Below are 15,072 nucleotides of genomic sequence, written 5' to 3'. Positions count from 1 at the left end.
GAAACCAGGGTTAGGCAGGGGATCAGTCTGAGGTTTGAATTAAGACCGCTGCTTTTTGTATTTCTGTTTTTTCTAACTTTTCTTCTAGTGATCCGGACAGGTAATGTCCTGCTATGAAATGTCGGGGGGCCAGACACATTCTGGAGGAAGACGGGTGTAAAGATAATATCTGGACCCCGGTCTCAGACCTCAGAAACGCAGAGCGCTGGATCCTCTGGGAAGTCAGAGGCAGGTGGCTTAGATGAAGTGAGGTCTGCTATGTTAGCGCTAAGGAGAGTTGTGCCGAGGCGAACCTGTTCATTCATTCCATCCGTAAATTTGAGAAACTCTGGTCTGGAGGACATCTCTTCAAAGGTGTCCAGGGAGGAGCAGAAAGGGAAGGGGTAAGGAGGAGGAGGAAGGGAGGAAGAGGGAGGGAGGGGGGAGAGATGAGTGAGAGAGGAATGAGGAGGAGAACCAGTCATTCTGTCCCCAGTCGATGTTTTATAAGTTTGTTTTGGGACACTTTGCTTCTGATACATGGAAGCAAAGTGTATCAGACATCCTTGAGCCTGTTCTTCTGAAGCGATGGTCACATTGTTGTTCTTGTTGATAAAATGAAAAATGTTTGCAGCGAGTAGCTTTATTCCATGTTTGTTAAGATTGCATCCGCCTCTTCCAAAGAGGTGAAAGCGCTGCCAGTAGATCCAGAGGTTATCGATGAAGGTCACTGAGCTGGCAGAGCAGGTTTTAATCAGCCATTTGTTTATCATGCCCAGCCTGGAATGTTTTTCGTCTCCCCATTGAGGCGATGGAATTGGACCGCTGAGAAATAACTTCATTTTTAATTTTCCCATAGTGTCCAGAAGAATATTAAAGTCCTTTTTCAGAATCTCCGATTTTTGCTTTGCCAGATCGTTGGCTCCAACATGCACAACTAAAGTCTCCATGTTTGGCTGATCAGCGGTTAGAGAGAGCACTTTGCGAGTCAAATCAGATACAGTGTCACCAAGAAAAGAAATCACTCATTTTCTTGGGATTGCAAACATGACTGATTCCATTTACTGTCTCATCTCCAACAATAAGCACTCTTGGCATACCTTTCGTTTTCCTGGTGGTCACTTTTTCCTTCAGAGCTTTGTGGGGTGGATGTGATGGTTTAGCCTCATTGTTGATGTTTGAAGGTGGGTTTTCACTCAGAGGCTCAGGCTGGAGTGCAGAAAATCTGTTTTTCAGTGGGATTCCCACGGAGTCGGAATGTTTTGAGGCTTGGGCTGGTCGCTTTGTCCTTGGGAGCGGGGTCGGTGGGGCCGTTTTGGTTCCAGCTGCTTGTTTGCTATTCTTTGGCGGAGCAGGTGTTGAAGTTGAAGGTGGGTTTCGGCTCAGAGCCGGCCACGCTGTTTCGTCCAGGTGAGGGGTTCTCCCCGTTAGTCGTCTCATGGGATCTGCAGTGTGAGACTTTTGTTTCGGCTTGGCGCCCTGAGCGATCCAGGGTGAGCTGCTTGGTGCGGGGTGTACGACCTCTCCGCTGATTTGAGGAAGAGTTGTTTCATTTCCACAGGTAGCGTTGATCTCAAAGTTCACCTCCAGCCGTTGAATCTTCGTTTCTAAAAACTGAAGTCGTTGTAGAATACTGCTGATGTCCTTGGGGTCGGAGGGGGGCATTTTGCCCTAGTTCAACTTGGAGGTGAAGGAAAGTAAGGTAAAAAATAAAAGTGAGAAAATCTCCCGGTCCTTAGGTTTGAAGTAATCCAGTTATGATGTTGATAATGTAAATATAACTATAAAAATTGTGACTTTAAAAATAATTCACAGGCAAAGTTATCAGTAAGGATGAGAGAGAGCAGGATGAGCTGCTCCTCCTTCAGCTGCCAGACATGGCCTTTGCCCTCACATAACAGCCTCTGGGTTGTGGATCATCTGAAGCCTCCTATACTGTTATGCTTTCCTTTAACACAAGACAAATCGACTAATTACAGGATTCAACACATCTTGATGAGATGCCTGCATTAACAGAAAATGAGCTGATCATTAAGTGCGGAAATTGCAATAAAATTAGTCCTTTAATACACATTTTCCAAAAAGTTATTTCCAAAGAACTGACATGAGTCCACACATTGCACCCTAATAGACCTGATGTCTTAAAGGTTTGTAGCTTTAATACTACAATTTATTTAAAGCTTGACAAATGGCCAATGCTGTAGTTTGGGTCAGAACAGTTGAAAACATCCAGCCTAATGTCTGCCTCTCATGAACCAGAATGGCTACACTCCTCTGCATATTGCGGCTAAGAAGAACCAGATGGACATTGCCACAGTGCTGCTGCAATACGGCGCAGAGACCAACATCCTGACCAACCAGGGGGTCACACCGCTCCATCTGGCCTCCCAGGAGGGTCACACACACATGACAGCTCTGTTAATCAGCAAAGGAGCCCAGATCAATGTCTCCACCAAGGTAATGTTGACCTGATATAAGGCAAAGTTAGCCATTTGTATTGTTTCACTTCTGTATGTTACTTCTCTGTTTGCTCAACCAGAGTGGCCTAACCGCACTCCATCTGGCAGCCCAAGAAGACAGAGTATCGGTTGCTGAGATTCTCTCCAAGAACGGTGCCAACTTGGACCACCAGACTAAAGTATGAGAAAGGAGTTCCTGTTTCATTTCTCCTCTTTTGTCAATTAGGCACTAGTGCCCCACTTCAGATTTCATGTCTCTGATACAGACTGAAGTCATTTAAGATAAGTATTGACTGTTACTGATTATAGTCCAGTACCTTTTGGTTACTGATCTTCATTCGGTTATTTTTACCCCCATAAGATTAATCAAATCATACAGATTAATAGATATGGTCATGCAGAACATAGCTGTAAAGTGTGATCTCTAGGGCTTCCCTTCTGCTGCCTCTCCTGGTGTTTTTTGTTGTTGTTGTTTTTTATCACCAATGGCTTCTATGGTTTGAGACAAGAACAGGAATGATCAAAACAGCCAAAACAGTTTATTTTTTTATTTATTTGTACACTCAACAAATCTGAGATTATTTAACTTCAACAACATTCCTGTCTCTTTTGGACAATTGTTCATGAATTCACCAGAACAATATCTAAAAAAATGGTATATCATTGCACTTTTTTATGTCTGTGGATATTGTGTTCACTGTTGTCATTGATATGCAGCTGCTGGTTGTCAGTCCAATGTGCTGGTTTTCCTTCTGATGTATCTGACTGTGCTGACAGTTAAGTCCGACATCCGGTATGGACTTTGTTCCCAGGCTTTTTCCCATATGTTTGTCGCAAGAGTTAGGGAAGACCTGGGAAAGAAAGCAGTTAAATATGCTGCCCAAATGATTGGAATAATTTTCAGAAAGATTTTAAATTGACAGAGAAAGTGACACTCAGTGAACTAAAGATTAAAGACCACGAAGAAGAGAGTTTAGCTGGCTTTTTTTTGTGATAATTTTGTTTTCCATTAGCTGTTTTTATTATTTTATGCTTTGATACTTTTAAGAGTAAAACATATTGATTTTTCTGATTTAATGTAAAAGTTAATATTTGTAAACAGTGCTGCTATCTCGCCAACTCTTTAAAAAGAGATTTGAGATCTCAATGAAGTTTTTCATGGTTGAATGAAGGTTAGAACCGTAGAATACAGAATGTGGCAATTGTGGTTTGCCACAAATAGGAATGCAGCGATTACAATTTTCTGTCCGATCACCATCTTTAGAAAGCCTCATCTGAGAATTCCAATTTTGGTTGATCAACTTTTTTGTCTGAAAAGTTGCTAACAAAGTTGCTTAGTTGGCAACAGTGGTGTGGATGTAGTTAACTGAACTCTTGCAGACATCACCTGGTGGATGGGTGGTCAGTCTGCTCTCTCTCACTGCAGAAAAAAAAGGGACAGTGGCTAATTTTTAGAGATCAGTGCATAAGATTGGTTCTTCATGTTAGTATCTCTCTCCTAAAATGAAGGAATAAGGGCCGATTTATCAGTGCAGTCAAAGTCAAATGTGTTCTAAGGACTTTTAGATTCTGACAACAACTCGTGATATTATTTAATAACAACAATCAGACTAGTTTTTACATTATTTGAATGTCACTGAGTTTACAGCCTTTACATGCACTTTTTGTGGCCCCACTGATTTCTGGTGTCCCCCTGGACATTAAGTGTTGTTCAAAATTTGGTAATCTATTAAAATTAAGATAGTGAGGTTTGGACTTTTGAATTGTCCATATCAGCATCCAAAATGTGTTTTAATCCTTACACTCATGTTTCCATGATTCCTGATTGGAGAAATAAGATGTTTTTATTTTTCCATAGCTGGGCTACACCCCACTAATTGTAGCGTGTCACTATGGTAATGTCAAGATGGTGAACTTCCTTCTTCAAAACGGGGCCAGTGTTAACGCCAAGACAAAGGTACTGATGTAACTGAAGTTATTGCAGAGCATTCAGCTTCAGTCGTTTCTCAATCATCATTCAATTTCCCTTCCCAGAGTGGATACACTCCGCTTCATCAAGCTGCCCAGCAAGGAAACACACACATCATCAATGTTTTGCTTCAGTATGGGGCCAAGCCCAACGCCATTACTGTGGTTTGTATATACTCACTGAAAGCAGATGCAAACTTGAATGCAAATACAGGCATCTGGAGTCTACTTCCTGTCCCCAGAATGGAAACACTGCGCTGGGTATAGCTCGGAGGCTGGGCTATATCTCTGTGGTGGACACATTGCGAGTCGTCACTGAGGAGACCATCACCACCACTACGGTATGGCACAAACACTGCAGAAATCTCTGAGTGAATTTACACTTAAACAAACATGATGTTAAAAGGAGGAAAAATGATACAGAGTTCTCAAAGTCTTTAAAGCTGTTGAAGAATGGGACACCGTGGTGGCGCACAACGCACATATCGAGGTCTTAGTCCTCAACGCGGCTGTCACATGTTCAAGTCCTGGCCCCATCACCCTCCCACTTTCCTGTCTGACTGCTCTCAAATAAAGGCCACAAGAGCCGCTAAAAAAATAAAAATTGAAGAAGGCGCTTTGTTCAGAGACCAACAAGGAACTTTTTGTCCCAAAACCAACATTCCATTGAATACTGAACATCACCCCGAACACACCATCCCCAGAATGAAAAATTGATGCAGGCATCATGCTGTGGGATACTTTTTTTTTGTTTAGAGATTCACAGTTATTTAATTGGCCTAGTCAAAGTTCTTATCTACAACTTGCTGTTCAGATGCTCTCCAACCAGTTTACAAAGAAGAAATTTGTAAAAATGGCAATACTGGTAGGCACAAACAACCCATAAAAAAGACTTGCAGCTTCATTTGCTATGTAATACTAATGCATGAAAATCTTTTTCAAATTTTCATTTGTTAAAAAGAAAAACCAACAACATGAAAACCATATGTCATTTTCCGTCCACTTCACAGTTATTCTCTACTTTGTGCCGATCTGTCACCTTCATCCCAAGACATACACTGAAGTCTGTGGTTGTAATATGACCAAAAGTGGAGAACTTCTTAGGTGTGAAGATTTTATTCTGTAAGGTCAAAATATTTTAGATTCTGTTTCAGCTTCAGCATCTTTATTTCATCAGTTTTTATTCCAATTACCAAAAGTTGGATTGAGGGAAGTTTAGGGTCTACTCCAGACTCTGTGGAGTTGTATCAGTGTAATTAATATAAGTTCATTTATGCTGTAGCAGTATACTGAGATGGGATTGATTTTGTTCAAATTTAAGCAGTTTTATCTAATAAACCATGAGGCTTATGGGTGTTATGTGTCAACAACAATAAATGTTTCCCCTCTGTGGGCAGACGGTGACAGAGAAACACAAGCTGAATGTGCCTGAAACCATGACTGAAGTACTGGATGTATCAGATGAAGAAGGTAAGTCCCCAGGCACTTTGCTATCTGTTGCTATAGAAACTGGGGTGACAACTTTTAAAACAAATTCAGTCCCAAATCCAGTAGAATAATTACACTAAAATCAAGATTACTGATTTTATGGTGCTACTTTTAATATTTTACAGTATTTTTCTAAAAGAATTAGTAAAAGTTTAATTGTAAGAATGCAAGTATTGCAAGGTATGCACAATAATTCCCCCTCTGTTTCGTAAAGAATTTTTCTGTTTATGTATGACAGTATATGTTACTTTTTGTTATTCGGCATATTGATTACAGGCTATTGCAAGTATGTCACTTAATGACATAGTAAGTTACATAGTGTCATTAGGTGACATAGTACTATGTCACCTAATGAGGCACTGTGACAGACGTCGGAAGTGAGGGACGGAAGTATTGAACCGAATGACTGTTTATTCATGGTTTCTACTTATCACTGTGTCATAAACAGAGTTTCTCTTACATCTTACAAAACTTGAAGGAAACACACAGGGAGCCAGGAAACGGACAGAGACCTACCTGGTGGCATAAGGTTAATGGAAGAAACTAGTGAGGAGTGTGTGAAAGAGAATAGGTTAAATACTGGGAGCTTGATTGCTAGAACAATGGAGCAGTGCTAAGTAGAAACCAGGTGCAGCTGTGAGGAGACGGTAGCAGGCAGGCTGAGGGAGAGAGAGAGAGATGGCATAGAAGGGCAAGGAAAACAAACTGGGGAGCAGGCAGAACATAATTCTAAAAGGAATGAATATAAAGAATATTAATAAAGGTGATCTAACATAAATAGCTAAGAAAAGTTTAATGTGAAGTATGAAAGAAGCAAAGGCTGATCTAAATCAAAACATGAAAAGAGAGAACAAGAAATAACTTGTTCTCTCTTGCAGTCTGTGTTTTGCAGCCAAACACAGAAACAGAAACAGTGCAAGAGCCAGACACTGTCTGCTTATAGTACTTCATTTGTTGGGAAAAAAAAATCAACCAAATCTTCAATCAGGTCTTTACTTTCAACTTTTTTTGGATTAGTTTTTAAGTTTTAAAACTTAATGAAATAAATTCCTTTGAAGCTTCCTAAATATTTCTCAACACAAGCCATGATTTTTCTGTGCCGTTACACCCCAATGCATATCATTATACAAATAAGGGTTCTGTATGATTTGCATGATATTTTCTTATCACTGTTTACTGATGTTCCACTAACTGAACATTAAAATTATTTAGTTTTATTTTTTCATTGCAGCAAATATCCAACCATAAATTTGCTCACAAATCACAAACCAGCAGAAGAAAGCAATCTCTATTTCCTGTTTACATCAATATAACATTTGATCAACTGCTGTATTTATTCTAACTGCAGATTTTAGATTTCTTTAGAGTGTTTTTGACATGTTATACCTTCTGATACTTTTGCCTTTCAGGAAGCTGGCATACTATGGGCAGGGAAACATCTGGGTCTTATTTCAGTATGTTTCTTTTTTGTTCCGTTGGCCTGATGTGCTTTCAGGCAGACCTGGACCTGTAGTCTGATTCCTCTCTATTGCAGCAGCTTCCCTCTTAGGCCTTACCTGCTTAAACAAAAGAAAAAGAAAAAAAAACAATGAGCAGCAGCTGCGTTTCCATTACCAACCTATGCAAATTTTCATTTTTTTTTCTGTTAATATAGAAAAAAACATAATTGTGGTGTTTCCATTAAATAAGAAATAAAAATCATGTGTGAATAAGCTTTTCACATAAGTCCATAAAATTCTTGGCAGCGATCAATAAGATATATTCGATCATGAGATATATTCATAATTCAGCCACGGTGCTAGCGCTCATCATCTATCAGCCATCAGAGGAGACGTCGGCATCTTAGTCAGTCTTTGAGTGACAAGCCCCGCCTACTAGGGGGTGTTTACGTATGCAGCGTTTTGGGTAATATGTTGGGCATATGTTTCCCTAAACATATGCAGCGTTATTTTAGAGAAGAGCTATGGATTCAACATGTTCAAATGACACGCAACTTTTTATGAGCTGTGTGATGCTGTGAGAGCTCTGATGGAGCCAGCTGGACATTGTCTGAAAAAACAAAAACAAACTGTCATCCTCCTACCACTTCCTGATGTCTTCTTTGTCATTTTCCCCAGTAGTAATATAGAGCTGTTGATCACATGACTTGTGTGTGATGTGAAAAGAGGGTTTTCATTGCAGTTTTGTGAAATACAACCACTTGTATGTGGCTGGAAAATCACCTTATCTTAGCACAAAAACTCCTTATTGAAGAACGGGAGTTTTTCAATTTGAGCAATTTTATGGTTAATGGAAATGCAGCTAGTGATTTTGAGATTCTAATCTTGCTTTATTTAGTTATGTGGAAGTCAAAATCACTAGTATTCAGACACATTTCTAGAAACTTTGTGTTAATTAAGGTCTGGTCAAATCAGTTCAAGTTCCATTAATTGTACTATTTTAAACAAGCACAAAACATCATCAAGGTTCTCTACAAAACAAACAGCTCTGATTCCTACCCACAGTTATTACATTAAAAACACCTACGTACCCAAGGTCACTCTAAATGTGTATTACAGTATTATTTTCTATTAATATTTTATCTCAGCATCATCCTAAAACAATAATGATTATTTTATGTCTATTGTAAAGGGATTAAGAGGTCTCCACCAGAGAACCTGAGAAAGACCAAATCACTTTGTCTACAGATCCAAACTTATTTAGTCCAATTGCTTGATGTCTGTCCAGTTAGTTTATCAATTCCATCAATATAGTAAGAGTAATACCAGTTAGTTAACATCCAGTGTAAGCCCTCATCATAAAAAGAACAAATTCTAGATACTAGATATTAATTATAGATAATTCTTCAACATTCAAACACTAGCCTTTTTAATTACTTTAAGCCTGAATGTCAAGAAATGAATATTTATGAATAAGAAAATTCTCACAGTCTTTAGTTTCTATACTAAATGGTGGCCCTTAAGCTTTTGATGCTTGTCACTTATTGTTGTTTGCTGTAAACCGCAGCCCCATTTTAGGCTAGTGAAACTTTTCCCTGAAGTCTTTAACTTAGTGATGATGCCTGAATCCTTATCTTGTGGACCTTGCAGTGTAGTAGTAGAGCTTTGCATCAGTGTTGCAGATGACATAAGGTGCATGAGCTGCTGCAATTTGTTTGGTGTAAGACAGCCAATATAGTTGATTAGGGAAGGAATTCAGTAAATTCTAACAGTCCTACTGTATTTTCATAAGATGAAGTTAAATATTGAGATTACTGAGTTTAAATGGGTTAGAGTCCCAGTTGATGGTGTTTCACCTAAAGTCCTAAAGGGTTAGAAAAGGGGTGCTAGTTTTAATATTTTTAAATTTTTATTTTATTCATTTATTTTATTTTATTTTTTGATTGTTTATTTAATGTTACATGACTCTGTGTTTTTGTTTTTAATGACACTTTGAAATGCCTTGCTGCTGAAATGTGCTATACAAATTAAATTTGATTGATTGATTGATTGATTGAAATGATATACTCATCACAAAAGTCAAACTGAACTCATTTCGTCTTTTAATTATCAATGTATGTAATCGTTATTTAACCAGATATGTTGCAAACAGTTTCTCATTTTCAACAATGGCCTATTCAGGAAAAATTGAAACATCATGCAACATCATATAATTTTTGACCCGCAAAATGTCAAAATGTTTACTCCTCCTAAAAGCAGTTTTGATTTAAAATTTTTCTGAAGGTGATGACACAATGACAGGTGACGGCGGAGAGTATCTGAGGCCTGAAGACCTCAAGGAACTGGGAGACGATTCCCTGCCAGGACAATACCTGGATGGGATGAACTACCTCCGTTTCAGCCTAGAGGGGGCGCGCACTGAGAGGTACCAAATGCTTCACCACACAACCTCACTGATCTACAGCTAGAACAACATACCTCAGACAAAAACTATTATACAGTGAAGTGAAAATCCATTGGTGAAATACAGAAATCTGTGCTCAGAGGTTCATACACGTTTTACCGTTGTCCCTTATGTAGTACCCTGCTAGAGAACATGTGTTCTTCACACATTGCTTTGCCTTTCTAACACTATTTAATCCCCTTAAGTCTGTGGATCTGCACCTTCTTTAAATATGTTTTTATGTTACATATATTATGTACATATATTATGTATTGTGTCAGTGTACAGTATATGCATGCAGTGCTGTGCAAAAGTGCCAAAGCACCTCAGATTGTTTGTTACTACCAAAGAGCCAGACTTTGTTCTAATCATCCAGAATGTCTTGAAGCAGCTGATTATCTGATATTTGATAGGTACAACATTCTACTCTGATTATCTGTTTTTTAACTTTCTTCATGCAGATCCTATTATGTTAAGTACGTGGTGTGTCTTCACACAAGTGAGAAAACTGAACAAGTTGATAAAGAAATGGGAAACAAATCCTGACCCATTCACCTTCATTAAGATAATCCTTCCTGAACCTTTTCTCTTTGAGAAAAAAGTGGTTTTGAGTTATTTAATGTTTTTTCTGCATTATTTTTCCTTTGTTGTGGTGCACTACACTCAATGAATAATACCTACATCTCCATAACTTTATTAAGTTAACAGAATTGTTCTACCACGTCAATGCAGCTATGGATGGCATGTAAAAGAATAGCCTTTTTGCTCTCCAGCGTTATGTGTGTGCATGAAATTTCCACATGTAGACAATAATATTGAAAGGAGTCAGTGAAAGTGGTCATGCATCTGATCTGATGCCTAACTGCCTGCTATTTAGACACAACAGTGTTGAATGAGATATTGTAAGTCTCATGGCTAAAAAAATACATCCTCTAAATCAGGGGTGCCCAAAGTCGGTCCTCGAGGGCCGACATCCTGCATGTTTTAGTTCTCTCCCTGGTGGTAGTAACAACCTTTTCAGCATGTCAATTGTTCTTCTTAGGCCTTCTAATGATCCAGGTTTAACACACCTGGATCCTTTGAGCCAGGTGTGTTAAACCAGGGAGAGAACTAAAACATGCAGGATGCCAGCCCTCGAGGACTGACTTTGGGCACCCCTGCTCTAAATAAATCATTCACATGGTCGGGTTAGGGTTTCTATTTGACCATAAGCCAATACACAAAAATACAAGTTGGAATTTTCATTCTCAGCTATTTTCACCACAAAGTTGTACTTAATTTTTGCCCATTTTGGTTAAAATGGGCTGAAAAGGAGAACAAAACCAGACAATGCCCAGAAGTTAGGTCAGCTGATCAAACTTCACTAAAATATAAACATATGAGTGATGGCTGAAGAATTTTGTACAGAGCTTTATGAAAAACTCCATTCTTCCTGAGCTTGAGAGAACTAACACTCTATCCTTTTGTGTCTCTCTCCTCTTCATGTATCCCTTCTCACTCATCCATAGTGGAGTCCAATGGTATGTTCTGACTCAGGCCTGATGCATTAGCATAGGGTCTCTCTAACATCAGTATTTCGAACATAGGAACATCCAGTCCTACACTCTGTCTGGTCTTGCTGAGACCTTTCATCGAATGACATTTGTTTCTAAATGTGATATTCATTTAATTTAGGAGCTCAGGTCAGAAATAACTAACTCTCAGCTGCACAAACTGATCTAGTCAGTTATTGGACACTGATGGCTGTTTGTGTTGGAAATGATTAGTGTTAAATGTTGGGTTAGTTACCAATTCTGTTCAGCTAAATTAATTTCCCTGTTCTTGACCTTCACTGGTTTGATGGTTTATTCTGATATTTTGTGCTCCAGTTCAGACAGGTCCTTCACACCCACCCATCATAGCTACTATTCTCCAAGACATGATGGTATGATGGACGAGATGCTCACCTGTCACAAGGTACTCCCACTGGTTAAAAGTATTTCAGACAAAACCTTGCTGCTTTTCATAAAACAAACTAATCAGGACAAAGAAAAGTTTGCTAAAGGTTAGACTTTGACTGTGACAGCCAGGAGTCCATGTCCTGTGTCTGTCAAACCAACTCTAACATAACTGTCTCAAAATTAACAGCTACCAAAGAGCCAATTATGGTGCAGCACATTCTGGCTAAATGTCTTGAATTTGGTGTTGCCCAAAGGACATTGTTCTACAAGTCTTGTGGTTCAGGTGCAACTCTGACAAAACACAAGTCTTAGTGAAGGAATGTGCCATGGGTGGCTCATGAGAAATTTTCCAAATGTTCTGAGTAATTTTTAATTATACTTATTTGATTCTAGGTTTCATCACTTGCAAGGGAGAATGAGAGGGATTCCTACAGACTGAGTTGGGGAACAGAGAACCTGGATAATATTGCTTTGTCCTCCAGTCCTCTTCATTCAGGGTAGGCGAAGTTCCAGTGTTGGACAATATTGTTAACAATGACACAAACATTCCATGTTAAATACAAGTGTGTAGGCCAAAGCTTAAATATGCAGAGTTTTCTACAAAGCTTAAGTCGGAAGTTGGTTTCCAATTCTAGCTTCCAATTCGGGAAATGGCTAAAGGGCGATTCCATCTAGTTTTTCACTACCTTCCGCATCTTTAATCGACTCTAGTTTAAAAACTACAACACCTATACTCTTCAAACCTGGACTTGATATTTCTGCTCTAATAGCAGAATATTTAAAACCATGTTTGTGATTTGTGAAACCTTTTTCTGATTTGTGACACTTCAAAAAAGGGCGGTTTCACCACTTTTGATTTTAAACTTGGACACATGAGGACTGCTCTAATTCCAAATCTACAACACCTAGACTCTTCAAACCTGGACTGGATTATTAGAATACCACCACAATGTCCGGTTGGTTCGCCATTATCATTTTGTATGTCTGGATCTGGAAGTCCCACAGGATCTTAGCTTGGTCATTCTCCACCACCTTTGGGGGTGTTCCCCATTTTGACCTCGGGGCTTCCAGTCCATATTCTGCACAGATGTTCCTGTACACTAGGCCCGCCACTTGGTTATGTCGTTCCATGTACGCTTTCCCTGCCAGCATCTTGCACCCTACTGTTATGTGCTGGACTGTCTCAGAGGCCTCCTTGCACAACCTGCACCTTGGGTCTTGTCTGATGTGGTAGATCTGAGCCTCTATGAGGCTTTGTCGTCTATGTATTTATGTATCTTGGATGTTTCATCCTGGACAGTGGCTCTCACACTCACTAGTCCTCTGCCTCCTTCCTTACGGCTTGTGTACAGTTTCAGGGTGCTGGATTTGGGGTGGAACCCTCCATGCATGATGAGTAGCTTCCGAGTCGGTATCCGTAGCCAGTCTTGTTGATGATTTGGCTAAGGGGGTTCAGGCCTATGCAGAACAGCAGTGGGGACAGAGCATCTCCTTGGTATATGCCACATTTGATGGACACTTGTGCAAGTGGTTTGCAGTTGGCTTCAAGGGTGGTTTTCCACAGCCCCATCGAGTTTGCAATGAAGGCTCTTAGAGTCCTGTTGATGTTCAGTGATCCAAGTGTGTGGCATTGAGTCATAGGCTTTCTTGTAATCAATCCAAGCGGTGCACAGGTTGGTGTGTCGGGTTGTGACAGCTGACCCTACTGTCACACCGACCTGAAGGGTAATCATTTTGTTTGTTTTATCCTTTACATTAATTTAGACATTAATTAGTGAATAGTTTAGATTTTTGTTAATTATTTTCATTAGTCTGACTTTTTTTTGGATAACTGTTTGGAGTGCACACATTTAGATAACCTTGTTTGTCAGTTCTTTATATTTTTGTTAAATGCAACAAATTAAATTATTTGTTTTGAGTTACCAGTTTCCTTTGGAGCTGCTGGAGGGTCACAGAAGAGCTCCAGCTGATTGACATCCATATATGGCTGGCAAAACCTCCTCAGCAGGCCGTTCCATTTGTTTGCCAGGGGACGGGGAAATTTGGTTTTCTTTAATTTGACCATTTCTTTAATGTTTCTTCTATTTGGTAGTTTCAGTCTAATGTTTGTTTAATTTAAAGATTTGGTATTGTATTTGTTTAAGTTTTTGCATGTTTAAATTATCCCTTGTGTGTCAGCAGTGGTCTGATCAGCCACTATTTAAGTTCCCCTCATGTCTTGTTTGTTAGGTCAGTTTTGTGCTTGAGTTCTTTGTGTTAACACCTGAGTTGTAGTTTGTTATGTTGACCTCAGTTTTGGGCCCAATTCTTCATTGTTTGATTATTTTTGAACTTTTTTGTAATAAATTAAGATTATTTTTGAATTCCATTCAGCGTCTCTCTGGCTGGTTACTGTGAGAACCCTCACAAGGTGACTGATGGTGGCCCATTTCTTGAGTCAGTATCCGTAGCCAGTCTTGTTGATGATTTGGCTGAGGCGCTTCAGGCCTATGCAGAACAGCAGTGGGGACAGAGCATCTCCTTTGGTATATGCCACATTTGATGGACACTTGTGCAAGTGGTTTGCAGTTGGCTTCAAGGGTGGTTTTCCACAGCCCCATCGAGTTTGCAATGAAGGCTCTTAGAGTCTTATTGATGTTATACATCTCTAAGCATTCAATGATCCAGGTATGTGACATTGAGTCATAAGCTTTCTTGTAATCAATCCAAGCGGTGCACAGGTTGGTGTGTCGGGTTTTGCAGTCTCGGGCAACTGTCTACAAGTAGTTGGTGTTTGGCTCCTCTACTATTTATGCCGATGCCCTTCTGTGCCGTGTTCATGTATTTATCCATGTGCCCGCTTATCTTAGCCGCTAAGATGCCTGACATGAGCTTCCATGTTGTAGAGAGACAGGTTATCGGCCTGGATGGGACTGAACCCTTCGAGGGATCCTTCTGGATCAGGATTGTGCGCCCTTCAGTTAACCATTCAGGGTGAGTCCCATTGTGTAGCTGGCTGGCTGCCAGTTGCTCATGGAGGGCAGTGAGTTTCTTCAGCCAGTAGGCATGGATCATGTCAGGTCCTGGTGCTGTCCAGTTTTTCATACCCGAGACTCTTTCTTGGACATCTGCCACAGTGATGGTTACCGGGGCTTGTTCAGGGAGGTTGCTGTGGTCCTCTCGTAGAGAGGTTAGCCACTGTGCATTGCTGTTGTGGGATGCCTCCCTTTCCAGTATTGTTCAGTCTCCAGCCTTGGTGGGTCTGCTCTGTTGTTATTACCCTGCCATTGAGAGTACACTTTAGCTGGTTGGGTGCTCTCTTGTGTATCTCTTTAGTGATCCCACCGTGTGAAAGATGGTGATGCAAGCAGGAATCT

At 40.0% G+C, this 15,072-nt stretch overlaps 1 protein-coding gene and 1 long non-coding RNA gene across 21 annotated transcripts in view; both read left to right on the top strand.

Moving 5' to 3' along the window:
• ank2b (ankyrin 2b, neuronal) overlaps positions 1–15,072 on the top strand; it is a 100,318-nt gene that overhangs the window by 18,957 nt on the left and 66,289 nt on the right. For 18 of the 19 annotated variants that reach the window (XM_015020285.1, XM_015020276.1, XM_015020273.1 and 15 more), the window contains exons 6-15: positions 2,239–2,436; positions 2,519–2,617; positions 4,297–4,395; positions 4,473–4,571; positions 4,649–4,747; positions 5,804–5,876; positions 9,617–9,758; positions 11,285–11,296; positions 11,645–11,732; positions 12,110–12,213. In XM_015020285.1, coding sequence (XP_014875771.1) covers positions 2,239–2,436; positions 2,519–2,617; positions 4,297–4,395; positions 4,473–4,571; positions 4,649–4,747; positions 5,804–5,876; positions 9,617–9,758; positions 11,285–11,296; positions 11,645–11,732; positions 12,110–12,213 — 1,013 coding nt within the window. The remainder of the gene's footprint in view (positions 1–2,238; positions 2,437–2,518; positions 2,618–4,296; positions 4,396–4,472; positions 4,572–4,648; positions 4,748–5,803; positions 5,877–9,616; positions 9,759–11,284; positions 11,297–11,644; positions 11,733–12,109; positions 12,214–15,072) is intronic. The other variant, XM_015020271.1, reaches the window with a different exon arrangement.
• On the top strand, positions 557–1,593 carry LOC106938317 (uncharacterized). Of its 2 annotated transcripts, XR_001422592.1 has the most exons (3): positions 557–966; positions 1,114–1,283; positions 1,335–1,593. It is a non-coding gene; the product is annotated as an uncharacterized LOC106938317 (long non-coding RNA). The 2 variants fall into 2 exon arrangements; XR_001422591.1 differs by having other exon boundaries at positions 563–966; positions 1,114–1,593.

This window comes from Poecilia latipinna, unplaced genomic scaffold (assembly GCF_001443285.1).
Source record: "Poecilia latipinna isolate Pla-1442-1.1 unplaced genomic scaffold, P_latipinna-1.0 Scaffold2561, whole genome shotgun sequence".
Taxonomy (NCBI): Eukaryota; Metazoa; Chordata; class Actinopteri; order Cyprinodontiformes; family Poeciliidae; genus Poecilia; species Poecilia latipinna.
This window is presented reverse-complemented; position numbering and strand designations above follow the sequence as displayed.